Below are 26,436 nucleotides of genomic sequence, written 5' to 3'. Positions count from 1 at the left end.
TTCTGTGTTTGAGCTGAGCATTTATCCCAATGGCTGAGGCGTGTCAATTTTGCATTTCAGAAAATTAATGGCATTGCAGTTTACATTTTATTACACCGCTGTAAGATAACATTTTTTGTCTGCAACTCATTCCAGTGCACTAATTATCCATCAGCACTAACCAACAAAGCTGGACAACCTTTTTTTTTTTCTTCCTTATTTGTTCAATATCTCTCAGTAAATCAGTCAAGCAGCATGGGTTGGTGAGCATTGTTTTGTTTTGAATACACTGGAAAGAGCTGAAAAGCTGCACTTTCCGCTTTAATTCGGACCAAAAGCTTTTACATAAGATCGCATCATGCCAGTCAAAATACACAATACTTTATAGACACGATACTAGTTCTGTCCAGTAAATAATATTAGTTAATTAAGTTCATCTGAGCAACTTTACAGATCACAAATATACCTTAATGGAATTCAGCCATTATCAATTTAATTATTAACACTTGGCTTTTTCCCAAAGTGTAAGTCAAGCATACATTAAAGCTTGTTCTGCGAGTGAATCAGGTTATCGTGCAGCCCCCCCCCCTTTCTTTTTTCTTTTTTCTTTTCTTTTCTTTTTTTTTTTTAAGCTGTGTACTCTAGCAACTCAGGGTCTTCAGGCCCCAGAGTAGCATTGATTTAAAGTTACTATAATAAATAATTTTAAGTTTGATTGTGCAACATTAAATTGTTTAGACTTGGAGTAGTGTTTTTCTTTAATAGTAACTGTAGAAAATATGTAGCACACATGCCTGTTGTTTTTCAGAAAGAAAATGCCAATTTACATACAAACGAGCTTAGCGGGGTAAGTTTAATGCTAATTCCAGGGCTCTTCCTATTTCTGTGTTACGTCAAGTCTAACTTTCTCTTTGACATATTAAAATGTATAAAAAATGCAAAATCCCTGCCGTGAATACGCTTAAGCAATTCCTTCATGGGTTTCATCTCAAATGACTTACTGCTTATTCAAATTCCTTAAAGTTTGTGCATGTGTAGGTCAGGCAAGATTAGGACAGCTCTAAATTGCATTAACTTTTATCATTAATGTTGTGTTGTTTGAAACCTTGGTGACCCAGGTGGCAAGTGTTTGCTTAGCTGTCAGGTTGTATATAGGAGCAATTCCCCTTAAGAGCAAAAATGAGTCCTACAGAGAATTATAGCTTATATACCAAAGTTGCATCAGTTTGTTTCATAATTGTAATTGATGACTGTCTTTAGTAAGGATTTTTGTTTTGAAGTCACATGAGGCTTCTAACAACTTAAGTGTGACAGGTCTGTGGACTGCTTACATGAGTAACTAATGTTGTGCTCTCAGATTTGAACAGAATCAGGGTAATCTCGGTATTTATGGTGACATTAATACATTCAGGGTGTGGTTGATTCTTTCAAAGCGGTTACTCAATGATGTAAAATGTAGTTATTTAATAGGTGAAGAACAGCCATCACTGGATAAACTCTAGTGTGTTTAATTTCTCTAGAGACGCTTGGTGGGAGTTTCTTGGTGGGAGCCATGGTGCATACACAGCATTTAATCTAGTAGTGAGTTGCACAGCTCAATGAAAGGTCCTTTGAGATGGAGCCCAGCTCTTCCTGATGCCTTTCAGCTCAAATCATTCAATGCAAAAATATCAGGGGTATTTCATGCCTTGGATCCACATGTCTCATTTATGTTAACATGTTTTTTTCCCCCTTTTTTTAGTGTTATATATATTTTTTAAATGTTATATTTTTTTATGAATTCAAATTGATAATTGGTGTCATCACTGTACTGTTTTTTTTTTTTAAGTTGTTCTTATAAGACAATATAGCTGATGAGTATAATGGGATGGGGGAAAAGAAAAAATATTAAAATGATTTTTAAGTATCTGCTGATTCTCGCAGGACTCTTTATGGTTTATACTGGCTCTCAAAAGTACAGGTTTGCAGGCTTATTCATTTTCAGACCAAAACATTCTTGTGGAAATAAGGCATGAAATGGCCTTTATTGATATGACTTTCTTTGCTGGTTATTCTATAGCATACATACACACAGAGATGCAATAAAAGCTGCTTTATTTATGCCCCTAATACAGACATATGAGAAATCAGTCTTGCTATGTTTTCTCAATCACAGTTGTATCACGAAAAGTATGTAGATTCAATTTCAGGCTGGTCAACAGTCTTGTGTTTTTACTCACTGCTTTAAAACCGCCTATATCCACCAATCATCCTGCTGTTCTCTCTTCAGTCAAACTCAGAGAAGTCCCCATGTTTTTTACCGCCATGACCTGATCAACCAGCTGCAGCATAACCACGCACTGGTGACGCTTGTGGCTGAGAACCTCTCAGCCTACATGGAGACCATGAGGCAGTTGTCTAAAGGTACTTTGGTCAGACCAGATATGGTCCTCTATATTAGTTGTGTCAGTTGAATTGTGTACAACCTGCTGTGTGACTCAACATGTCTCTTTTTCAGAGGAACAAGCAGAGTTCGACCCACAGACAGTTAGACCAGGAAGCCGCTATAGCCATGTCCAGGAAGTCCAGGAAAGGCTCAACTTCCTGAGGTACATTACATTGGGCATTGCATAGTTAAATATATAAAATGTAGTAGTAAAGTAGTACTCCTTGGAGGGAAAAAGAAAGAAACAAGGTAGGATCCTGTGTAAAAATGTGCAAATATGATACAAGTCCACATATTGCGTCAACATCACTCTGACCTTCTGGCCACCAGGGTCCATTTAAATTTAAATTTGTATGTACCAGGTTTCTGCTAAAAGATGGCCAGCTGTGGCTGTGCGCCCCGCAGGCCAAGCAGATCTGGAAGTGTCTGGCTGAGAACGCAGTGTTTCTCTGTGACCGTGAGGCTTGCTTTAAATGGTATGGCTCTATTTCTCCTTGCCTATGGCATAATTAGTTTCTTAATTGAAATTTGATAATCACAAAGTATGCTTTCTGAACGATGTGTTTCTTTCCCATCACTTAATAGGTACTCCAAACTGATGGGTGACGAGCCAGATCTGGACCCAGACATCAATAAGGACTTCTTTGAGAACAATGTTTTGCAGTTGGATCCCTCTCTGCTGACAGAGAATGGGATGAAGTGCTTTGAGAGGTTCTTCAAGGCTGTCAACTGCAGGGAGGGGAAATTGGTAGCAAAGCGCAGGGCCTACATGATGGATGACCTGGAACTAATAGGCTTGGACTATCTCTGGAGGGTGAGAAGAGAAGTTGCAACAGGCACACATGAACATTTTATTTTTCTTTAACATTTATTTTTTAAGGTCATGAGAATTTGATTTAGGAGAAAAAAAATTGTACCTTGAAGATTGTAATCACGTTCTCTTTTTTTTTCACCTTTCTTGCCACTTTAGTGCCCCAGAGCTAAGATGTCTAACTTACAAATTCTCTGTTTAGGTGCTTTAATAAAGATTTACTGTGCATGCTCTGCAGCTTTGAAGCTTCACACAACTACCTGATGTTTGGGTTGTTAATGTTTTCACATGGCCTTTAAAGATGAGGCTGCTGTGCACTTATCTCAGACATCCACACACATGAATGTATTAAAGACTGACTTGCAGCTCTTCTGTTTTCTCCCAGGTGGTGATTCAAGGAAGTGACGACATTGCAAACCGAGCCATAGACCTGCTGAAAGAAATCTATACCAATCTGGGACCAAAACTACAAGTTAACCAGGTACTGTGACTTCTCTCAGTTAGAGAAACTGTTTCATCTGCTGTTCCAAATTGTTAGTTCGCATGTGTCAGTTAACAAATGTACTATATACATTAGTAATATCGAAGTCTTTGACCATTTTTTTTCTTGTCTCCCCTTTTAGGTTGAAATTCACGAAGACTTCATCCAGTCATGTTTTGACCGCCTGAAGGCATCCTACGACACCCTTTGTGTGTTAGATGGAGATAAAGACAGCATTAACTGTGCCCGTCAGGAGGCCATCCGCATGGTACGAGTTCTCACTGTGCTTAAGGAGTACATCAATGAGTGTGACAGTGACTATCATGAAGAGAGGACTATACTGCCCATGTCAAGGTACTGTCGCAATTACATCATTGATTCAGTTATCATAAATGCCCATATCTCATTTGTCGAATGTCATCCGATTGACAAATAAAAACATGAGACATGAAAACAAAACTACAGCACAAACATTTTGCAACATTTCTCTTCATGAGATAAGTAAGGTGTTGACATTACTTTTACTATATTTCAGTTATTTGAACCTCTTTACTCTTTTCTTCTTGCAGAGCTTTCCGTGGGAAGCATATCACATTGATTGTACGTTTCCCCAACCAAGGTCGACAGGTGGATGATTTGGATATCTGGTCACACACAAATGACACAATTGGCTCGGTTCGGCGTGGTATTCTAAACAGGATAAAAGCAAATGCTGCCCATACCAAGATCGAGCTCTTTATTGGTGGAGAGGTTGTTGATCCAGCTGACGACAGGAAGCTGATTGGACAGCTCAATTTGAAGGACAAAACGGTAAGAGAGTGATATTCTGTTGGACTGACAAAAGAATCACTCTGATGAAGCTGCTGTACTGTGATTATTTTTTTTGTACTAATATAAAAATGTTTCCTTGCACGGTAACTGTTTTTATACAGCTTATCACAGCCAAGCTGACCCAGGTGAGTGCCAATATGCCCTCGAGTCCAGACAGCTCATCTGACTCATCCACTGGCTCTCCTGGTAACCACGGTAACCACTACAGTGATGGCCCCAACCCTGAGGTGGAGAGCTGTCTTCCGGGTGTGGTAAGTAAAGTGAATAGATTCTGCATAAGCTGCACATGCAGTTTCCATGTTCCATATATATTCCATATACTTGTACAGCACTAACAAGTGCTAGTTGATAGTTAATCAGACCCTTCTAAATATGATGCAGTAATGCAATTATGTGCTGCTCAGTATGTAAGCAGACGTACTGTAACACCCTCTGCTCTCTTTTAGATTATGTCGCTGCATCTGCGCTACATTTCCTTCCTGTGGCAAGTGGCCGACCTGGGGTGTAACCTTAACATGCCCCTGCTTAGAGATGGAGCTCGAGATCTCATGAAACTCATGCCCCCAGGTATTACACACACCTGTGCTCACAATATTACACACCTAGGTTGCTTGGTGATAATGTACTCCTATGCTAATGCACACAGACGGTGTTATTTTAAGTGGTCTTGTTTGTGCGGTTTCTTTGTCCTTAGATAACACTACAGTGGAGAATCTGAGAGCTGTTTGTCTGGACCATGCCAAGCTTGGTGAGAACAGCCTGAGTCCTTCTCTGGACTCACGCTTCTTTGGCCCCTCACCCTCACAAGTGCTCTACCTCATTGAGGTGAGTGTCACTGTGCCCTGCCTTGTTATACATTGTGTTCCCTTTTATCTATATACCCTTCATTATCAGATTTGCATAATGTATGCTGCTGTACATTGACCAGCAGTGGAACAACCCCAATGGCACCTGTAATTTTATAGTGTAATCTGTATTTAATAGGAATATTACACAGGAGTGAGTTTTGTTAGGGGTTTTTTTTTTTCCCAGCCCTCATTATGTTTTTAAAGAACTTTTTTTCCTCCACTAATAGGGCATGCAGTCACTGCCTATGGGGAGTTGACAAGCAAGGGAGAAAAATGAAATAAACATACATTGGATGAATATGATTTTTGCTGAGAATGTGTTTTTAAAAATGAGTTTGCTGAAGCTGCCATGCTGGTTGTTTCATCCAGATTAAACTTTCAGTCCCAACAATTGACAAAGGCTGTGGGGTGTGGCTTTTGAACCTGTTTGATTCTTGGATGTGGGGCGTGCTAGAAAAATGTAAGATTGATTTTTTTCTTGTGTGCGTTCCAGGTTGTGTATGCTTTGCTGATGCCAGCCAGTGCCACTCTGGGCGAGGATGCCAGCGACTTCCAGTATAATTTCTTGAAAAGCGGTGGTCTGCCCCTGGTTTTAAGCATGCTCACCAGAAACAACTTCCTCCCATCTGCTGACATGGAGACACGGCGTGGAGCTTACCTCAATGCGCTCAAGATCGCCAAGCTCCTCCTGACTGCAGTAGGCTTTGGACACGTGAAGGCTGTTGCTGAGGCCTGCCAGCCTAATGCAGAGGGAAATATTCCTGTCTCTCCGGTTAGGTCACACTCATGATGCACACATAGACAAACCTGTATTACTTGTTTGACACTAGCACATATGCTTGCCATACTCTTACGTGCCTGCTTCTTTCTCAACACCTCTCTGCAGATAAATCAGGCTACTCATGACCAGGCACTGGTCCTCCAGAGTGCCCTGCAAAACATCCCCAACCCTGCCTCAGAATGCATGCTACGAAATGTAGCCATTCGCTTGGCCCAGCAGATTTCTGATGAGGTAAATTTTAGTGAGATAAGTTAAAGGAACTAATTTCTTTAAATTGTTTTTTGTTTGGTTTTTTAGGGAGGTCACGGTATCTTACCTTTAAAAAAAAATAAATAAATAAAATAAATAATTATTTTTTATGATAAAGGCAAATGTGTTTATAAGCATTAAAAGGGCTGCGATTAAGGGCTGACATAAGTAGGTTGATATATAGTTATAATTATTATATGTTGATATGAAAAGCATAAAATATATTCAAGCAAACACTGGATGAGTAGACCCATTTGAGCTATTATGTCTGTAACAGTAGATTTTCTGGAACTGTTTTTTTCACTAGAATTTCTTCCAGGCATCGAAGTACATCCCGGACATTTGTGTGATCCGTGCTATACAGAAAATTGTGTGGGCATCAGGCTGTGGTACAGTGCAGCTTGTTTTCAGTTCCAATGAGGAAATCAGCAAAATCTATGAGAAGGTAAAAATGACTCTGAATGCTGATGTGTTTTGTTGACTGTGTTCCAGCAGCACTTTAAACTGTCTGCCATCAGGTGTTTGATGTATGAGGAAAGAATGCTAAAGCTTGATCAGCAAAAGTCTAAATCTATATGAGGTTTTGATCAGCCTGGTGACCTTTATCTGTCTTTGTTTTTGTAGACGAATGCAGCAAAGGAACCAGATGGAGAGGATGAGCAGGTGTGCTGTGAGGCCCTGGAGGTGATGACACTGTGTTTTGCCCTCATGCCCACAGCTCTGGACACACTCAGTAAAGAGAAGGCGTGGCAGACCTTCATCATAGACTTGCTGCTACACTGCCACAGCAAGTAAGGATACCAGTTTGCATTCTAGCCACCTTCTGAGGCATGAGATTTAAGCTTTGGGTGGGGGAGACATGATGCTGATTTTGAAATCTGTTTTCAACAGATCGGTGCGGCAAATGGCCCAGGAGCAGTTCTTCCTTATGGCAACTAGGTGCTGTATGGGCCATCGACCCCTTCTCTTTTTTATCACCCTCCTCTTTACTGTACTAGGGGTGAGTGGCTATATTTCTTTTGTATTTTAATACCATAACATCACTGCAGTCCACACAACAGAATCCTAACTTAATCCATGTCTGTTTCTAGAGTACGGCCAAAGAGCGAGCCAAGCATGCTGGGGACTACTTCACGTTGCTCAGACACTTATTAAACTATGCCTACAATAGCAACATCAACCTGCCAAACGCTGAGGTGCTGCTCAACAATGAGATCGACTGGCTGAAACGAATACGGGTAAAAGAGCCTTTTAATCATTGTTAATGATTTGTTTTAGCTGTGCAAAATGTGTAAGGAATCATAATATATGCTGTTGTTCAACTAGTTATTTAAGGCAGAAGTGAGGCTGTACTGTATGTTTTCATTTGCCAGGACGAAGTGAAGAGGACAGGGGAAACTGGAGTGGAGGAGACGATCTTGGAGGGCCACCTTGGAGTCACCAAAGAGCTGCTTGCCTTCCAAACCCCAGAGAAGAAGTATTACATCGGCTGCGAGAAGGGAGGAGCAAACCTCATTAAGGTGAAACACACATTCATGAAAACAGTGCTACTATAATGAGAATATGTCCATCCTGTATTTTTCTTGTTTCACATAACATCACTAAGAAACCATATCTTCTTCTTCTCCTTTTTTTCCTGCTTGATTTAGGAGCTGATTGATGACTTCATCTTCCCAGCATCTAATGTTTACCTGCAGTACATGAAGACTGGCGAGTTCCCCACAGAGCAGGCCATCCCAGTGTGCAGCACTCCTGCTTCCATCAATGCTGGTTTTGAGCTCCTCGTGGCGCTGGCTGTTGGCTGTGTCCGCAACTTGAAACAGATAGTTGACACTCTGACTGACATGTACTATTTAGGTATGGAGATTGCTTTGGCTTTAGAGATGACGCCGCCCAAGCAGCTTGTAAATTACAGTATACATGAGGGTGTTTTTACTTTGTTCTCCATCTAGGTTGTGAGACGCTGACAGAGTGGGAGTACTTGCCTCCAGTGGGGCCACGGCCCAACAAAGGATTTGTAGGTCTGAAGAACGCTGGGGCCACTTGTTACATGAACTCTGTCATTCAGCAGCTATACATGATCCCTCCTATCCGCAATGGCATCCTTGCCATTGAGGGCACGGGGACCGATGTGGATGATGACATGTCGGGGGATGAGAAGCAGGAGAATGAGGTACAGTGAGAGTTTGTGTTGCAAGAGATTTAGTCCCAGTTTTCATCCTTTATCAGCATCCAGTGACTGACAGACTGGCCAACTATAAGCATGGAGGTCATGTAGGTAGAGCTTGGAGCTGAGGGCAGCATAATTACAAGACCAAATAGCAAATCACTTCACACAGTGACTTTCCCTCCCAGTTGTCATTTAGCTGCTATGATTTGTTTTCCCAACTAAACAGCAGCAGTTAAAAACGATAAACAATTTTAGATTTAATGACACATGTGGATATCAATATTTCACCTGCATATTTTGTTTCCACAGAGCAATGTAGATCCTCGTGATGAGGTGTTCAGCTATCATCACCAGTTTGATGACAAACCTTCCAGTAAGTCAGAAGACAGGAAAGAGTACAACATCGGGGTCCTGCGTCACCTGCAGGTCATCTTTGGCCACCTGGCTGCATCCAGACTGCAGTACTACGTCCCTAGGGGATTCTGGAAACAGTTCAGGTATTGCAAAGACTCATTTGTTTTGAGCATCAGCAGTTTGCCTAGTTACCTGTTCCTGAAGTCTAGCGGGCTCTTATACCAAATGTTCTCGTCCTTGCGAATGGGGGATTCCAGAAGTTATGTCAGATCTCCTGCCACAGGCGGCATTTTTGTGTTGTTTTCAGCCAGCCGTGGGTACCACAGCGGTTGAGTTGAAGACGCAGTCTATGATCATGTCCGTTTTTACCACAATGTCAATGCCACATCAATATAGAAGCTTAGTGTGTCTCAGATTATACAGTTATTCTGAAAAGAAAAAGATGTCGAAAGGGGGGAAAAAGAAACTTGTTGATTTCTTTGCTTCCAGCTTCAACGTCTTTTACTCCTACACCAGCGTCGAAGTTGATGTTGTATCTGAGTGCCTGTGCCCTCAGCACTGCTATAAATGCTTTCAGAGCTGTGGTGGTGTCAATGTTTGCTAGCAAGGCGACCAACGTAGCAACCATAATGTATCCGTGTCTTCCTGTTTTAGGTTATGGGGTGAGCCAGTTAACTTGAGGGAACAGCATGATGCACTGGAGTTTTTCAACTCTTTGGTGGACAGTTTAGACGAGGCTTTAAAAGCACTGGGCCACCCTGCCATGCTCAGTAAGGTGCTGGGAGGATCTTTTGCTGACCAGAAAATCTGTCAAGGATGCCCACACAGGTAAGTACACATACTTTGTGTTTGGTGACTGAATATGGGCAGCAGTTTAAGACACTGTATACTTAACCCACAAAAAATGTGTTGTCAGATATGAGTGTGAAGAGTCGTTCACAACACTCAATGTAGACATCAGAAACCATCAGAACCTGTTGGACTCAATGGAGCAGTATGTAAAAGGAGATCTGCTGGAAGGAGCAAACGCCTACCACTGTGAGAAGTGTAACAAAAAGGTGAGAAGTTGGTGTCCTTCTGTTTAGTATGTGATGCTTGTAACTAGGGGTGGGGGGAAAAATCGATACTGTGTAGTATCGTGATATTTTGTTTGCTAATAATGTATCGATACAGGGACAGCAGAAATCGATATCTTGTTACAAAAAAGGTTTTTGTGGACTGGAACTGCTCTGACTTCAGAGCATGTTAATCCTTTTTCTAAGCAAGAATCCTGACACTGTCCAAATGTGTTTAACTTTTTTTTTGGCAGCAATAAACATGACAGTGTACTTATTTTAATTTAAGACATGTTTTATTTTAATTAAGTTTAAAACTTTTTTTATTTAATGTAAAATTATATTTTGTTTTAATTTACTTTCAAATTCTTCAGTTGCTGAAGGGGCTGCATAGTTTTCATATTGCATAGTTCAGAATAGCTATAATTGTACCAGATGGTTGCATTCAGTTAAGTTGGACTAGACTGTAATACAAACCGTTCAGTTTGTCAACAATAAAACTGACTGAAATGAGAGAAAGACTGAGTGTGAGACTTTGATATTAGATAAAATGAATATTGAAAACGTTTACCTTTATGTACAGAATCTGAATATCGCAAAATATTTTAAAAAATTGCAATAATATCGTATCGTGAGTTAAATATTGTGATAATATCATATTGTGAGTTAAATATTGTGATAGTATCGTGAGTTAAATATTGTGATAATATCATATCGTGGGATGTATGGTGATTCCCACCTCTACTTGTAACTGCTCATGGGAAATTCACGCCAACTTTTACCATCATTTTCACACTGAATCTAAACAAACTTTGTTGTCCTCTGTTTAACTTCTCACCAGTTCCCTTTTCCTCACCTGTTTTTATGCTTTTTGCTTTAAAGGAGCCGTAGATAATCTGTGATGCTTGTTCTCCCTGTCAGGTGGACACAGTGAAACGTCTGCTGATCAAGAAGCTGCCTCCTGTCCTCGCTATCCAGCTGAAGCGCTTCGACTACGACTGGGAGAGGGAGTGTGCCATCAAGTTTAATGACTATTTTGAGTTCCCTAGGGAGCTCGACATGGAGCCGTACACGGTAGCAGGTGTGGCCAAGCTAGAAGGCGACGACGTAAATCCGGAAAACCAGGTTATCCAACAGAATGAGCCCTCTGAACCGACGCCACCAGGCAGCTCCAAGTATCGCCTGGTGGGAGTGCTGGTCCACTCAGGCCAGGCCAGTGGCGGACACTACTATTCGTATATAATCCAGAGGAATGGGGGTGATGGTGAGAAGAACCGCTGGTATAAATTTGATGATGGTGATGTGACTGAGTGCAAGATGGACGATGAGGAGGAAATGAAGAACCAGTGCTTTGGAGGGGAATACATGGGCGAGGTTTTTGATCATATGATGAAAAGGATGTCGTACAGGAGGCAGAAACGCTGGTGGAATGCCTACATCCTGTTCTACGAACGTATGGACTCAATGGACAAGGACAGCGAGCTTGTCAAATACATCTCGGACTTGAATATCTCCTCCACTAAGCCGCATCAGGTCAAGATGCCTGGTGTTATCGAGTGCAGCGTCCGCAAACAGAACGTCCAATTCATGCACAACCGAATGCAATACAGCCTGGAATATTTCCAGTTCATTAAGAAACTTCTGACCTGTAACAGTGTCTATTTAAACCCTCCTCCAGGTATGCATCAGTTTTGTGTGTGCGGGTAAATTCAGAGCTAACTCTTTGGATCCGAAAAAACGAATGACTCTTTTTAGCTAGAGTTTAGTTTAGTGCTAGTTTCTTTTTGCTTTATGTTTGCTCAGACCTTTTGAGACATGGTTCCAATACTGGAAACATTAACTGTAGCAGATGTTTACAAAGCCATCTGCTGCCAGATGTAATGCTGGTAAATCAAGGTTGCAAACACCAGCTAATATAGCTGTGTTTGATCATTTTATTAATCAAGGTAAGGTCCATGTAATCTGGAAAGCCTCTTAAGAGAGGGAGACCTGAACAAGATGGCAATGAAAACAGGCAATCGATAAAATGATACCAGCGAGAATAAAATAAACAATACTCAGATAAGACAGTCCAACCATCCACTCATGTTGACAGGTTGTATGAAAAATAATAGCATATATTTCATTACTGATGCACAGATTGTGTTGTTCCTCCAGTAATGGCCGTGCTCTTAAATTCCCCCTGAAACCTACTTTGATCTTTTTGATTAATTCCTCATTGTATCTGATCTGTGGGTTTCAAAGCTTCTCTCTTAAAGATACAGCTGCTGCCAAAAATATTTGTATCACTAATCTATGCCTAAAAAAAAATTATATGTATATATTATATCTCACTCAACTCAATGTTATAAATAAAATTCTCATGGAGGGGAAAAAAAAAATTGATGTTTAGTAGGTCAGCACAGACTGCTTAATACTGCACTACCTCTGTGTTAGGCATTACAAAGCTCTGATGCATTATTATTTGAACCAGAGCCCAGTGATGCCATAACCCCAAAAACACAGAATTTGTTCTGATCATAAGAAAATAAGAAAACAGTGTCAGTTTAGGTAGTTTCACATTTTATCTGAGCTTGCTCTGAGCCTTTAAGCTGCTGCCTCATTTTGTGAGCCGACAACTTCCCATCTGCTGTTTCATTATGTGCATTTCATGTTTCATCTAACTCCAAACAAAGGAAATGTCTGTTTGCTATTTACACACTCCAGTGGAGTTGCATATTTCACTTCCTTTGTGTGTTTCTTAGCCAGCTCTGTTGATGTGCAGTAGTTACTTTAAGGAGAAGTAGTTGCGTGAAGCCTTAGTTGCATGTTTAAGCATTGAAGAATTAGCTGCAGTTACATGGAATATTTTCTTTGTTTTGGTAACCGCTACTCTTTCTTTTAGGACAAGACCACCTTTTGCCAGAGGCAGAGGAGATTGCTATGATAAGTGCTCAGCTGGCTGCTAGGTTTCTCTTCAGCACAGGTTTTCACACCAAGAAAGTAGTACGGGGTCCTGCCAGTGACTGGTGAGCCTTGCTGTTTCTTTTTTCCTTTTTTTTCCCCCTCAAGTGTTCCTGCCCTTGTTTACACATGTTTATCTTGTTTTCCCCTCTAGGTATGATGCTCTTTGCATCCTGCTGAGACACAGTAAGAATGTACGCTACTGGTTTGCACACAACGTTCTGTTTGCTTATCCTAACCGGTTCTCTGAGTACCTGCTTGAGTGCCCGAGCGCTGAGGTCCGTGGGGCATTTGCCAAGCTCATTGTCTTCATCGCTCACTTCTCCCTGCAAGATGGCCCCTGCCCCTCCCCCACTGCCTCGCCTGGACCCTCAGCTCAGGTTGGTGCCAGGCTTACATCTGGGCACTGGAAAAACGACTTTAATTCGCTCTGTCTGGCCTCACATGTTAACACGATGCCTTTGATGGACTCCAACTGATTTCATGTTTGTGTTTTAGGGCTGTGATAACCTCAGTCTAAGTGACCACTTATTGAGAGCTGTCCTCAACCTGCTCAGACGAGAAGTTTCTGAGCACGGCCGTCATCTGCAGCAGTACTTCAACCTCTTTGTCATGTACGCCAATCTGGGTAAGGAGCGCACAGAGATTGTTAAGCTTTTATGTACATTTGTTCCTCAATGAATTCTACAAAATTTTATGTAAATTATAATTCAGTTCTTTAATAATTAAAGTTATTTGGTGCTTGGAATGCTTTTACTTTCTTCTGACCTGTCATTACTCCTGCCACATGCAGGCCTGGCTGAAAAGACGCAACTGCTGAAGCTGAATGTTCCTGCCACGTTCATGTTGGTCGCTCTGGACGAGGGGCCTGGCCCTCCAATTAAGTATCAGTATGCTGAACTGGGCAAGCTCTACACTGTCGTCTCTCAGCTGGTTCGCTGTTGTGATGTCTCTTCACGCATGCAGTCCTCCATCAATGGTGAGTTGTTGGGGTTCCCCCCCCCCCCTTCTCCTTTTAGGCACAAGTTGTATGAGCTCAGTTAAAGTGAACAAGTGATTGTGTGAAAAGGGTTAGTGAGAGCCCAGTGAGGATTTTCATCCTTGCTCAGGATCTAGTGACTGACAAACAGCCACTCTGAGCCTCTGTGCTGTGTAGGCACAGCTTGGAGCTGAGGGCTCTCAAAGATGATGAATGAGGGACTTTGCTAATATCCGCCTGCATTTGTAGGATAGTCCATCTTAACTTTTGTTTTGTATTTCCTGCAGGTAATCCCCCTCTTCCTAACCCATATGGGGACACCAACCTGACGGCTCCAGTGATGCCTGTGCAGCAGCTGGTGGCAGAGATCCTGTTTGTGAGGACGAGCTACGTGAAGAAGATCATTGAGGACTGCAGCAACTCTGAAGAGACAGTGAAGCTGCTTCGCTTCAGCTGTTGGGAGAACCCTCAGTTCTCCTCCACTGTGCTCAGTGAGCTGCTCTGGCAGGTAAACATCTAATGCTTCTTCAGAGCAACATGATATTCAGAACTCCATAGGTTTCTTACTTATAAACGTCTACAAGTGCTTGTAATTAGACTGTACACATTGTCTGCAGGTGGCATACTCGTACACCTATGAGCTGAGGCCTTACCTGGACTTGCTGCTACAAATCCTGCTCATCGAGGACTCCTGGCAAACACACAGGTCAGACTTGATTGCTGAGTGCAGAAAGTTACAATTTTTAAACTTGAACGTGGTTTTAAATTTCTCCTTTGCTTCTTTTTGTGTGTGTAGGATTCACAATGCGCTGAAGGGCATTCCCGATGACAGAGATGGGCTTTTTGACACCATCCAGCGCTCCAAGAACCACTATCAGAAACGAGCTTATCAGTGCATTAAGTGCATGGTGGCCCTTTTCAGCAACTGCTCTGTGGCTTACCAGATCTTACAGGTAAACAGGCTGTCTCTCTTTAACTAATGCAGACCAAAGTAAGCACTAAGTAACATAACAACAAGAAAGAGGTATATTGATGTGCTTTGGCATGTGAAAAGACTGGAAGCTTTAAAACATTTAAACGTTTGTTACATTTCTGTGCTTGTCTGTACAGAGTAACGGTGACCTGAAGCGAAAGTGGACGTGGGCAGTGGAGTGGCTGGGCGATGAGCTGGAAAGGAGGCCATACACAGGAAATCCACAGTACACCTACAACAACTGGTCACCTCCTGTTCAGAGCAACGAGACCTCCAACGGATATTTCCTGGAGCGCTCTCACAGTGCACGTATGACACTGGCCAAGGCCTGTGAGCTCTGTCCCGAGGAGGTAATACCATTAACCTTGTACTGTACACACCCACAGATTCTCTTTAACACTATCTTGCAGTCTTAGGGAGAGGTAACAGAAAAAATATTGTAAGACTGAGGCTGAATGTGAATGTGTATCACATCACTTCAACACAAATAGCCCAAATGAATGGTCTAACATGACCAGCATTTAACATGTGGATATGTATGAGTACTAACACGGCGATTAATCGAATATTAAGCCGATCAGAAAATTTGTAATTTACCATTTTCTCTACCTCTTGTAGTTACGCACGAAATGTGTTGTGTATTTTTAGCTTTGTATCCTGATTTTTTTTTAAACATACAGAGAGTAAATTATCTGGAATCTAAGTGCTCAGCTAAAAGAAACTGAGCTTGATTAAAGTACAGCTTACCATGTTTGACTCTGTGTTGTTTACATGGCTGCAGTTCACAATACACACAGATATGATTGTGTTGTTTTCACTTAAAATGCGTTACTTGTATATATTTTTTTATGAATGGAAAATCCAGTCAAATGACACACTTCTCCTGTAATATTCCATACACAGCTCAAGTGTACTCAGGGAAGCCCAGGGAAGGTCAGTATTCCAGGCACCACGACATAAAAGAAGGAAGTGAGACAAAACCTACCAAAAGAATCAGCAGAGAAACAACAGTTTTAGCTTCCATCACATTTAACACTAGTTTAAATCGAATTGCACAGCTTTGAGTTTCTTGTAGATTAGTCAGAGGCTTGAAACACTATGACGATGAGCCTTTTGCATGTATTTTCAATATAAATGTCATGTAAATAATTTAGGATGTGCAGTTAGAGTAAACTACTCCAATTTTGTACATGTCCACTCTGCGTAGGTAAAGCAGATTGTGAGCGTACATGATATTTTATTTAAAAAAATAAATAAATAAATCATTTCTTGGCTGTTCAAGTAAAAGGCAAGGTGTACTGGCCACTGGTGAGATATGAGATGCTATGTAGTGTAACTAAGCATGAGAAGTCATGTTACGCAGCTGCACACAGTGAACAGATCTTTGTTCTCTTCCTGTCCTGTTGCCCAGTCTCAGCAGCACTGACATAGCCAGTCTTCAATCTCAGTCTAGTGCTCTTTTGCCAGTTTTTGCTTCCTCCCCAACTTGCAGTGTGGTACGGCCAGCCACCTGCATCTCCTAGCCTCAGCTGTACTTGAGCATTCAATGCTAGTTACAGTATTTTAACTGTTAAGCCGTTGTGCTTTTTTAGCCGCTGTTTTGCAGATTTGTACATTTCTAGATCTCAAAGGTTGCACATTACTCTTAAAGGCGTAAGCAGCCCCTAATGTGAAGCTGTCAGTTTTGTTATTTGGATCAAATCAAAAGCCAGAACTTATCATATTCATAGTATTAAGTTTTAATCTGTGACAAAATAATGAACAAAAGCTAAATTGAAAAGTTTATAAACTCGTGATGTTTCAGATAGCTTTCAGGTCCTGTCCGTTACATCATGTTGTAATGTTGATGTGTACTTGACCTTGCCTCAGAGATAAGACTGTAAAACGATGAGGCTGATGTTATTCGATATAGCATGATAAAAGTACAAATGCCAATGAGCCTTGTCCTTTAAAAACGACGCACTGAAATTGCCTCCACAGTAGAGGTTCATGTGCACCTTCTGTTAGCTCCATTTTTTCATGCTCTCAGCTGTAGACGCCACCCACACACATAATTCAATCTCCTAAACCTTATTTACTTGACAACACAGTAGGAAGTTTGACTTTCCCACACAAGCTACTCTCTGATGTCAGACTATTATACTTTGTTCAAATAGATGAGCACATTTCCAGTTTTTGTCTTGATATGTGATTACAAACATATATTCATCTCTTTTATTCTAGGAGCCAGATGAACAGGAAGCACCCGATGATCAGGACTCCTCCCCACCTGAGGATACGTCTCTGTACCCACATTCTCCCGGAACAACCCAGTTTCAGCAGGTAGTGTCTCAGAGGACAGCTTACTGCCCATTCCCATCAAAGGATGTTCTATCTTTCTAAATCATAACATGTGAGGAAAAGAACTTGCAATAGAAAGCAGCCTAAGCTTTTAGCAGCATAACTAAGAGAGTATCCAGCTCTTTACTAAAGAAAAAAGGATAATCTTACAGTACAGTTCAAGTATTTGTCTCCCATACTCAAACTGGGAGCTCGGTCCACAGCAGAGGGGCCTGCTAGCTGAACATGGGGTTTCTGAACTTTGGTGTGTGAGAGGAAAGACTTTAAGATGAATTCTGGATTTAACAGGGACACAGAAATATGACATCTCCTAGTTTCTGTTTGCCAACAACTTTTGCTTAACTGGAAACTTTTCAGGGAGGGGTTACGACACCTGATTTTACAAAAATAAATAAATAAATCCATCCCAGAAGTGCGGAGCTTGTGAAGTGTTTTTTCAGTGTCACTCTGAGACAGGATGTTCTCGAGTTTTCATATTGCACAGGTAAAAGAACGCAGTCTTAGACAGTGGTTTCCATCCCCGTAGCGAGTCTTGTATTATCTGTTAATGATGCTGGTAACCATGGTGAAAAGTGTTTTTTCCTGAGTATTATTTCGTGCCCAAGCACTCACACAATCAGTGACTCAGGTTTGTCAGTTTGTGATAATGCTGTACTGCAGACAACTTTGTGTCCTTCTGTACTTGAGTTCATCCCTTTACACTGATTTTGGCACGTTTTGTCTGTGTATTCAGTAATTTACCACACCAGGCTCATTTCTTTCATCAGAAACACTTCATCCGTCTTTGAGGTCAAGTGCAAGTAAAATGTAGACAGGAAGCGGCATGTGGCTTCACCTTGAGTGACTCTGTGGCTGTCAGGGCATTTATCCCTACTGAAGACATACATTACTAGTCATAGATGGGGATTTTTTAAAAATTTTTTATAGGTTCTGCTTCGTGAAAGGCAGGGTAATTTCCTGTTTAGTGCATTTACAGCAAGCAAACACGGACTAAAAACAATCTGTGGTGCACATGTTGACTGTAGTGAAGAAATGTGGCTCTGATGTTTTTACTGATTCAGCAGCAGAGGTGAGGTCTGTCAGTTTAGATTAGTTTGGAGTTATTGGCCCCAGCAGCGTTGCACGTGCATAAAACACGTGGCTGTGGATGCAATTAAAGCATGTCATGTTTTCATTTGAGTGCATTTCTTATATGATGTGCTGATTTTTCTCCACGCTCTCCCCCCGAACAGAACAACCACCCTCACGGGCAGCCGTACACCGGGCCTGCTGCTCAGCACATGAACAACCCCCAGCGCCCCGGTCCGGCCTCCGCTCCGACTCCAGCCCCGACCCAGACTTCCGCCCCCGCCCCTGCCCCCGGTACCACTCCAGGAACAGGCCCGCGAGCACAAGAGAACTGGGAGGGCACAGAGGAGGTCGCTCCCGCCCCCACCTCCACCCCAGCGCCCGCCCCGCCTAAGGAGTAACCTCCCCCTCCCTTCCTCTGCTGTGCCTCGAGCCTCCATCGTCCCACTCTCTCCTCTCGCCGGGTCCCACCTTTCTCTTTCTCTCTCTCTGGCCCCAGGGCAGGGTAGAGCCTGGCCACTTCTCTCTCCACTGTCCCCACTCCCCCCGACAGCCTGCGGGAGACGCTCTCCCCTGACCTGAGGCCGCCTGACTGTGTGACAGGGGCCCGTTCTCGGCTGCAGAGGCGAGGGAGTGGACAAGAGTTCTAATAACGAAAAAAACAAATTTACCTGGAGCTGACGATGCTGATGCGCTTGTCTACACGACGAAAAGGTGTACATAGTATGTTAATGTTTTTGACTGTTCAGATTCCCCAGTAGCATAACTCTGTGTGGTTTGCTGTTGGGAGATGTTGCAGATGTTATGAAAAACAAAATGGATATTATAAATAATAAAAATTCCCCCCCAGAAAAAAAAACTGTAAGAAGACAACAACTCCTTTGTTTTATCACCCATGCTCAGCAGTAAAACTTTGTTCTGCCATCGGACAGTTTCTGGTCATTCACCTGTAGAAGGACGCATTGTTATCATAATAATTATATTCTTCTTAAGCTCCTTGGCAACCTTACGACCCACGCCAAATCAACCCCCGAGCTGTGGTTGGGTTTTACTGCGAGACGTGGAATGGTTGGGTGGACTTTAATGGTGTTTGGTTGATGTGAAACAGCATTGATGCAACATTGCTCTGAAACTCATTGCCTTTCTCTCACTTTTGTCTTTTTTTTTCTTTTTTTCTTTTTTTTTTTTGGTTCTGGTAATTAATTCAATCCTTTCTGAAGCTCTAGTTAATATGCTGTAACATTTAGCATGGCTTCTCACCAGAATAGTGTAGCCCATGGGAAGACTTGTGATCATAACAACCTAAAAGCTGTTCTTAATCCACATCTCCAGAGGGGTGTTGTTTCCCTTTAGGTTGTCTTTTTTTTCTACTCATCTACCCTGTCTACAAAGAGGGCGATACTTTTTTTGTTTTTTTGGAACCAATGTATGAATAAGTGGCTTTTCAATTGCACATTATAATCCTCCAACTTCACATTTGGCAGTCAGTTTCGGTGGGTTAGACAACTTTAGCTTTCATCTATAGGAAAATGAACACATATGCAACAGAACTGCTGTACTGGGCTTTCTGGTGTATAATAGACTGTGTGGTTTGCTTCTGTCTCTTCAATAGAGCCTAGTCGTAGACAGACTTTGTTGCCCATCGGCCTCCTTTCTGCCGTGGAGCTGGTCAGGTTTGGCATCTGGCTGCGGTTTGGGATGATGTGACTGATCCTGAGCAGCAGCGAGCACCCACCGCACCTAACCCCACCCATCCCCACCTTTGAGAGTAGGTCCCACAGCAGGGTTTTACCGTAAGAATAGCGGCTGGTTAGTCATGTTGCAACTTGAGCTAACTTGTGATTATGTAGGAGTAAAGGTAAACATCAGTAAATACTGTATTTAATTGGTAACTTGAATGCGTGTAATTTTCTTTTTTTTATTCATTTTTTTTTCTTTTATTTTGTCAAAAACATACCAAATACTCCTGCAAATGAAAATATTCTGCCCACCGTATTATATTTAAATATTTTGCTCTTATTTTATAGAATTTATTTTGTTGTATTTCACTAAAAAAATAGAATTTGATTTAAGAGGAACATTTTTGTCCTTGTGTTATTTTTAAAGAAGATATTTGACTGTACAGAGTTCTGCGCCCTGTTTTTTGCCGACTTTTGTTTTGGCCATGGTGTGACGTTGAATTCTGGAGCTACAGTCGCGATGTGGACTTTCACTTTGTGAGGTTTTTTGTGCACAGAAATATAACAAAAAAAAAAAGCATTGCGCCCTTAGCAAATAAAGAACATGGAATCTTGCCTGCGTGTCATTTTTAAGCGTTGGACAGTTCAGAAGATACTTGACTTGTTTTCGATTCTGCATGAACTGTTCTGTTGAGCGATTGGTTAATTGATAAATGTACATCAATTTGTCCCTGGACGGGTCTCCACTAAATGGAATCCACCACTAATAAATTACAGCTGTGGTGCTCCTGCTTTGATGGCCAAAACCTGACTGCTGTGAAAATGTCTCAAATCTCTGTCTATCAGAGACACTCACACTCATTTCCTGAACTGCACATCCTCAATTCCTCCCCTTCCCCTTTGGTACCTCCCACCGAAGATGCGAGGTAGCAGCCATGTACTAAAATGAGACTTTTTTTCCTTTTACAATGTCAATTAAATATGTTTGACTAAAAACTAAACTGTTTAACAAAACTTAATAAAAAAAGACTAGCTCTTCAAACAACTGCCACAAACAACTTGTGTGTGCAGTGTGACTTTTACTGAATCTGTGCCTTAATAAAGGCCCAACTTCAAGGGAGTCATACTTTGAAAAGCACATAGTATTTGTTGAAAGTGTGAATCTTACATAGTGGCCACAAGAGCAAAATAATTAAGTCTCTTTAACAAACTCTTGCCAATCACGTGGCTGTTTCGCCTCCATCAAGTCTCCAGTCTGTTTTCCACGTACCCTTCACTATTACTGATTTCTGGGTCACACTCAGAAGGCTGAGAGCAGGGATGAATTACTAAGGTCAGGCTATTTTATTGCTTATATACTTCAATGCATTGAAAGTTCAATCACCTGCCCAATAAGATGCCCTCTAGTGTTTAGAAGTGGTCACTACACTAAAGCAGCTAAAATTGATTTTGTTTTCCAAAAAACCCCAAAGAACTTTTGAAATCTTTCAGATAAGGGAAACACTCCGACCCTCGCTCCTCAAAGACCATAACCTAAAAACAAAGATTAAGACAAAGGGATTTGGTATAACAAGTTATTCCTGTCACCAAACAGTAAAATAACTGGTGACCTCAGTGTGATTTGTTTTCCCCCAGTAAATCTGACTAAATCTTTAAAACCTGATGCAAATTCTAACTTGTATACAAATTGTTTCAAATTAAAAACTAATTAGCCTTAACAGGGTTAAAAAACATCTGTTGAGTATTTTTTTAAATTGTGTTAAAGCTTTGCTGGTGTGACAGCTGAAACACCTGCTCCTGATTATCACAACTCAGGAAGAACCCCCCCCCCCCCACTATATTCCTTTTTTTTTTAAACTCCCCAAAGTTTGTGCATGTTGAAAGCTTGTTGAGCAAAGTCAACACTGTCAAATTTAACTTCAGATTATAATATCACAGCTTCACCTTTAAAATTCTGCAACTACTCAGTTTCACACAAGGAAAACCTGCTCATCTAACCACCTCACTGAAATGGGGTTCATTGTTTTGTATGTGGTGTGGACTCCGGAATGACTTCAGCCAATCAAATGTTTTGGAACAGGTTTTTATTATCAACACGGTCAGATTTAGTTCTCCTTCTCCTGGACGGTCTTTGTTCCGCGCAGTCTGCCTGTACGACGGGCAGCAATAAGACCGACCTTGCGACCAGCAGGTGCATCCCTCCTGATTGTTGAGGGTTTGCCGATGTGCTGATGGTTACCACCACCGAAGGGATGCTCAACAGGCTGCAGGAGGACAGGAGAGGGGGGGGAGAAGCATCTTTAGTATGAGGACTTTCAAAAGGGAATCCATCCTCTACTCTTTTCTTCCTCACTGACTAATTTAACAGCAAGCACACAACCAGGTATTGTGATAAACATCCTTTCACCAGCCTCTTAGCTCTGAGAATCAGAACCAACAGGCCTTTATTTCATATGTTCAATAAAGATTGTTTTCTTTGTGACCAGAAAGGCTCAAACATGGACTTTCTTCATGTGGTTGGTGCTCTGACAACACAGGCAGCACCATCTAAAACCTCAAAGCAGGTTGTTCCTCTAAACGTTTTGAGATTCGCCCGCCCACAGACTCATTGCAGTGTGTGTGAGTTCTGCAGACTCTTCTGGAAACCCATTAGGGTAACTGTAATACCGAGTGATTAGCTATTATCTTCACCACCTCTGAGAATAGGCAATCATCTGCATCAGTGCTGAGACTTTTTATGGGGCTCCATAGTAAACTTTTCTAAAGATTCAATGCCCAAAATAACACAATCTGATTATCTGCCTACATGACATGTCTTTCAGTTCAATGCATAAATACATGCATCTGTCTGCTGCTCTGCCTGCAGTCCTGTATGTGTTTCTAATCGCAGCACAGTGCCGGTACACTCATGTTCACTTACGTTCATAGCCACACCACGGACACGTGGCCAGCAGTTCCTCTTGGCCTTGTACTTGTGGTAGGCACGACCGGCCTTCAGGATGGGCTTGTCAATACGTCCACCTCCAGCAACGACACCTTCACCACAGAAGGAGGGCAGACACGTTTAAACGCTTTCCTCAGTCCAAAGACTAGATCAAATGCGCGGCTGTTTCATTACGCTTTCTTACCAACGACGGCTCTGTTGGCAGAGGCAATGACCTTCTTGGCGCCTGAGGGCAGCTTGACTCTGGACTTCTTGGTCTCGGGGTTGTGGGAGATGACTGTGGCGTAGTTTCCTGAAGCACGGGCCAGCTTGCCTCTGTCACCGGGCTTCTCCTCAAGGCAGCAGATGATGGTTCCCTCAGGCATTGTGCCAACGGGCAAGACATTACCAATGTTCAGCTGAGCTGTGGGACAAGGGATGAGAGGACAAGCTTCAAACTTCCATCTGACAATCTGAAAACAGTGTCACCTAAGCAACAGCTCTGTTCGCGTTTCATTGGAGGCTGACTGAAGACAGGTAATCAAAAAATGTAACAGAAACACGAGACAGCAGATAAGCAGGTGCTGCACAGCACAAAAGCAAATAATCGCCCTCTGATTACACCCTAGGATTCTTCTGCTATTTTCACGGATGCTCATCTTTGCTTAATGAGCTAAATAAGACAATAGTTCAATTAGAACCAACACTGAGACTGAAAATTATTATTAAAACATCTTGTGGTTCATTCAGATAACTTTATCCATCTTCTCCATCAAGGACCACCAATGGAACAGATTTATTTTTAGACCAGAAAATATTTAACCATGCAGATGAAAGCTCAAACATTACACACTTCATGGTTAAAATTGCTGTTATCATGTTTGTCATTTAACAACCACAACTTAAAAGTCTCAGGGGAAAACAGAGATCCCCCTGAAGTGGGCAGTGTGGCTGAGGACAGCTGAAGTCCTGACCTATATATCAGAATAGAGCTGCTGGTTCCAACCCCATAACAAGTACAGGAGGGCAACTGTCGCCATCTTCTACTACCAAACACATGGTACTGGGTGCTTCTTCTGTCCCCACAAAGCACAAGTGTGGACCACAGCCCCAAAACTACAGATACCAAGTTTAAAAAAAAAGTGTGTAAATGCCTTCAAACTGTTGAGTTTCTGTCAGCAGATATTAAAATAAAAAACATCACGGCAGTCCCAAACAGCTGACTCTCTGCACAACAGCACCATTATCAATGAAGGAAATGCTGATTTTTATTCATGTAGAAGGAAATACAAATAAAAGTAATCAAGTAGTGTAATTACACTTTGACTAAAGCTAAAAAACAACTTTAACAGCTACATCCTGCAAGGACTTTAAGACTTATGAGTGAAAACACAGAGAGTGAAGTTGAGATCTCAAGTGTGTCCAGCACTAACCCAAACTATGAAAGAGCAGAAAACATTCAGGCAGCTTCTTGTCGAGTTGCTCTGTATGTTGCATATTCTATCAGCTCCTATATCATATATGATCATTACTCCTGTGACTAACTTTATGACAGGAAAACATTAAATCATATCATTACATGGCTCCCTGGAACTACTGCCACCTCTGAAGCCACTCAATCTTAACAGGAACTTTAAAAGAGAGTCTGAGTGAGACAGAGGTCCAAAATTCCTTCTCAAGCTTGATTTAGACTTCTGTGGGAAATCTATGTCATAACTTGCACAGTAACCGGAAACTACTTTCATCCGTACACCTCAACCTTCCACGCCATTCAAGTCATCTTTTTATGTGTCGACCTGATGTTTAGTTACATTTCTCAGGAGATGGATGCCAGATTATGTAGCAGGTTGTGGCGTAAGGTTAAAATGGGGATCCAGCTATGGTGTAAGATCGGACGCAGAAATATAATTCATGCATTAGCGTCACGTTGTGGAAAGATCCATGGCAACAGATGAAAATCTAAGAGCAGCTCATACACCCTTGCTCAGCGTCTTACCCTTCTTGCCACAGTAGATGAACTGTCCGGTGTGGATGCCCTCGGCAGCAATGAAGAGCTCCGTCCTCTTCTTGAACCGGTATGGGTCACGGAAGGCCACTTTGGCCAGGGGGGCACCACGGCCAGGGTCGTGGATAATGTCCTGCAAGGGGAAACCAGCAGGAAAGACATTACAAATCCGTCCACCCTCACCACTGCCCAAAACAGCTCGGATTTATCATCAAATTACCTTCACAATCCCCTTGATGTAACCATGGCGTTCAGCGAAGTCAATGTGACGGAGTTTAGCAGCACCTTTCCTGTGCTTGACGTGGGCTTTAAACACAGAGCCCGCACCTTTTCTCTGTCCCCTGATTACACGTCCCATCGTGTACTGAAAAACAGAGCATTTAATGAAAAAAAAAAAAGTTACATTCTAGTGTCTTGTTTAATACAGGATAAAATTAAATCCAGCATCTCCATCAAACAGGTCAAAACAGAGAAACATGTGGCTACCCCTCTAAGCAGACCTGTGTAGTAATTACTAAAGCTAAACCTCATTGAATGGATCCAACCTTAACTTATGATACATAAAAACACTTTAAAGCAAACATTTAACCAGTAGCAAGTTAAAGAAAACGTTTCAAAGGCCTGAGTTTAAATGTGAGGATTTAATGAGTTCCACTGGTTTTTAAAAGCTTGAAACAGACACGTATCTGTCGGCTTGACATATGAAATGCTAACAGGGCTGCTACTAATGTAAAGTCACATTAAGTTTTCCTTTATGGGAACTTTAACTTAAAGCTTATGTATGTTTGTCGGTATAGTGGCTGAAACACTGCACAAAGCGAGTTTGGCTTCTCATATGCAGTAATACATCTCTCATAATGCTAGCTGTCGTTAGCCCGCCAAGCTAGCCTCCGTTAAGTCAATTTGTTAAAGTAACGGTTCAGGTTTAACACAAATTTCCTTTATTCCAACACTTACACGAGTATATACAAATTTAATTATTAGCAGCTTGCCAAATTTGCTCATATGAAAGGCTGCCGGCCTTTTAGCTACCAGCACACCGCTGTAAGTGCGCCATGTCGCCCAACAGGGACACACAAGCACGAAAAAAAACTTAAAATCAAAAGTCTGTCGTTAAAATGCTCGTTAGGTCTTAGTCTTATACACTTGTTCCGTATTTAGAAATGTCTTTTTAAAGCGGATGGCCTAATTAAATCTGGATTTAGAACAGATTTTTAGGACGGGGATCAGAAAGTAGACATCCTACCTAAACTCCGTTGACGGAAAGAGGAAGTGCAAAGGAAAAAGCCAAGGTTTTCTTCCGGAGAAATCACCGCGGGGGCCGACGGGAAATGTAGGCTTCGTCCTCGTTTTCTTAGTTTAACTCGGAAGTAAGCAGCGATTGTCGCAAATAGAAGAATCGCAGCACTGAGGTATTAAAACTCTATATGTGTTAAATGATGGGAGCACAATCTTAGCATAAATACAGAATAAATAAACCTAAACGCTACCTTTAAGCAATTTGGATTACAAACATTTTCACACATTGAATGATAGAAGATA

The 26,436-nt window shown here is 41.8% G+C and overlaps 2 protein-coding genes across 11 annotated transcripts in view; one reads left to right on the top strand and one right to left on the bottom strand.

Annotated features, from left to right (window-relative positions):
• usp9 (ubiquitin specific peptidase 9) overlaps positions 1 to 20,581 on the top strand; it is a 36,545-nt gene extending 15,964 nt beyond the window's left edge. For 4 of the 10 annotated variants that reach the window (XM_085435626.1, XM_085435627.1, XM_085435625.1 and 1 more), the window contains exons 14-48: positions 788 to 826; positions 2,249 to 2,382; positions 2,477 to 2,567; positions 2,767 to 2,880; positions 2,990 to 3,218; positions 3,601 to 3,696; positions 3,839 to 4,050; positions 4,266 to 4,506; positions 4,629 to 4,778; positions 4,974 to 5,094; positions 5,222 to 5,352; positions 5,869 to 6,147; positions 6,262 to 6,387; positions 6,713 to 6,850; positions 7,030 to 7,196; positions 7,297 to 7,405; positions 7,497 to 7,643; positions 7,779 to 7,925; positions 8,055 to 8,262; positions 8,358 to 8,578; positions 8,885 to 9,072; positions 9,584 to 9,757; positions 9,846 to 9,987; positions 10,906 to 11,662; positions 12,869 to 12,992; positions 13,082 to 13,307; positions 13,426 to 13,555; positions 13,721 to 13,906; positions 14,194 to 14,414; positions 14,524 to 14,612; positions 14,703 to 14,859; positions 15,017 to 15,229; positions 15,783 to 15,812; positions 17,103 to 17,201; positions 18,452 to 20,581. In XM_085435626.1, the coding sequence (XP_085291752.1) occupies positions 788 to 826; positions 2,249 to 2,382; positions 2,477 to 2,567; positions 2,767 to 2,880; positions 2,990 to 3,218; positions 3,601 to 3,696; positions 3,839 to 4,050; positions 4,266 to 4,506; positions 4,629 to 4,778; positions 4,974 to 5,094; positions 5,222 to 5,352; positions 5,869 to 6,147; positions 6,262 to 6,387; positions 6,713 to 6,850; positions 7,030 to 7,196; positions 7,297 to 7,405; positions 7,497 to 7,643; positions 7,779 to 7,925; positions 8,055 to 8,262; positions 8,358 to 8,578; positions 8,885 to 9,072; positions 9,584 to 9,757; positions 9,846 to 9,987; positions 10,906 to 11,662; positions 12,869 to 12,992; positions 13,082 to 13,307; positions 13,426 to 13,555; positions 13,721 to 13,906; positions 14,194 to 14,414; positions 14,524 to 14,612; positions 14,703 to 14,859; positions 15,017 to 15,229; positions 15,783 to 15,812; positions 17,103 to 17,201; positions 18,452 to 18,688 (6,073 nt within the window). In that variant the 3' untranslated portion in view covers positions 18,689 to 20,581. The remainder of the gene's footprint in view (positions 1 to 787; positions 827 to 2,248; positions 2,383 to 2,476; positions 2,568 to 2,766; positions 2,881 to 2,989; positions 3,219 to 3,600; positions 3,697 to 3,838; positions 4,051 to 4,265; positions 4,507 to 4,628; positions 4,779 to 4,973; positions 5,095 to 5,221; positions 5,353 to 5,868; positions 6,148 to 6,261; positions 6,388 to 6,712; positions 6,851 to 7,029; positions 7,197 to 7,296; positions 7,406 to 7,496; positions 7,644 to 7,778; positions 7,926 to 8,054; positions 8,263 to 8,357; positions 8,579 to 8,884; positions 9,073 to 9,583; positions 9,758 to 9,845; positions 9,988 to 10,905; positions 11,663 to 12,868; positions 12,993 to 13,081; positions 13,308 to 13,425; positions 13,556 to 13,720; positions 13,907 to 14,193; positions 14,415 to 14,523; positions 14,613 to 14,702; positions 14,860 to 15,016; positions 15,230 to 15,782; positions 15,813 to 17,102; positions 17,202 to 18,451) is intronic. The other 6 variants (XR_014915818.1, XM_085435629.1, XM_085435632.1 and 3 more) reach the window with 6 other exon arrangements.
• A 1,452-nt stretch (positions 20,582 to 22,033) lies between these two features.
• rpl8 (ribosomal protein L8) lies at positions 22,034 to 26,222 on the bottom strand. Its single transcript, XM_085435624.1, has 6 exons — positions 26,141 to 26,222; positions 25,115 to 25,258; positions 24,886 to 25,027; positions 23,095 to 23,313; positions 22,887 to 23,002; positions 22,034 to 22,230 (listed from the first exon to the last, which is right to left on the bottom strand). Exons 2-6 carry the CDS (start codon positions 25,250 to 25,252, stop codon positions 22,072 to 22,074), a joined length of 774 nt encoding a protein of 257 aa, XP_085291750.1. The 5' UTR covers positions 25,253 to 25,258; positions 26,141 to 26,222; the 3' UTR covers positions 22,034 to 22,071.
• Positions 26,223 to 26,436: the final 214 nt, after the last annotated feature.

This window comes from Copadichromis virginalis, linkage group LG16 (assembly GCF_057382275.1).
Source record: "Copadichromis virginalis isolate Kocher_CV1m ecotype Utaka linkage group LG16, C_Virginalis_male_GT1.1, whole genome shotgun sequence".
Lineage (NCBI taxonomy): Eukaryota > Metazoa > Chordata > Actinopteri > Cichliformes > Cichlidae > Copadichromis > Copadichromis virginalis.
This window is presented reverse-complemented; position numbering and strand designations above follow the sequence as displayed.

Bases quoted from the DNA above. Each gene is read 5' to 3' on its own strand.
- rpl8 (XM_085435624.1), bottom strand. From the start codon at position 25,252: ATGGGACGTGTAATCAGGGGACAGAGAAAAGGTGCGGGCTCTGTGTTT. The intron at 25,028-25,114 runs GTAATTTGATGA...TTCCCCTTGCAG, and splicing joins ACATCAAGGGGATTGTGAAG to GACATTATCCACGACCCTGG. The intron at 22,231-22,886 runs GTAAGTGAACAT...GTCCTCCTGCAG, and splicing joins TCCGTGGTGTGGCTATGAAC to CCTGTTGAGCATCCCTTCGG.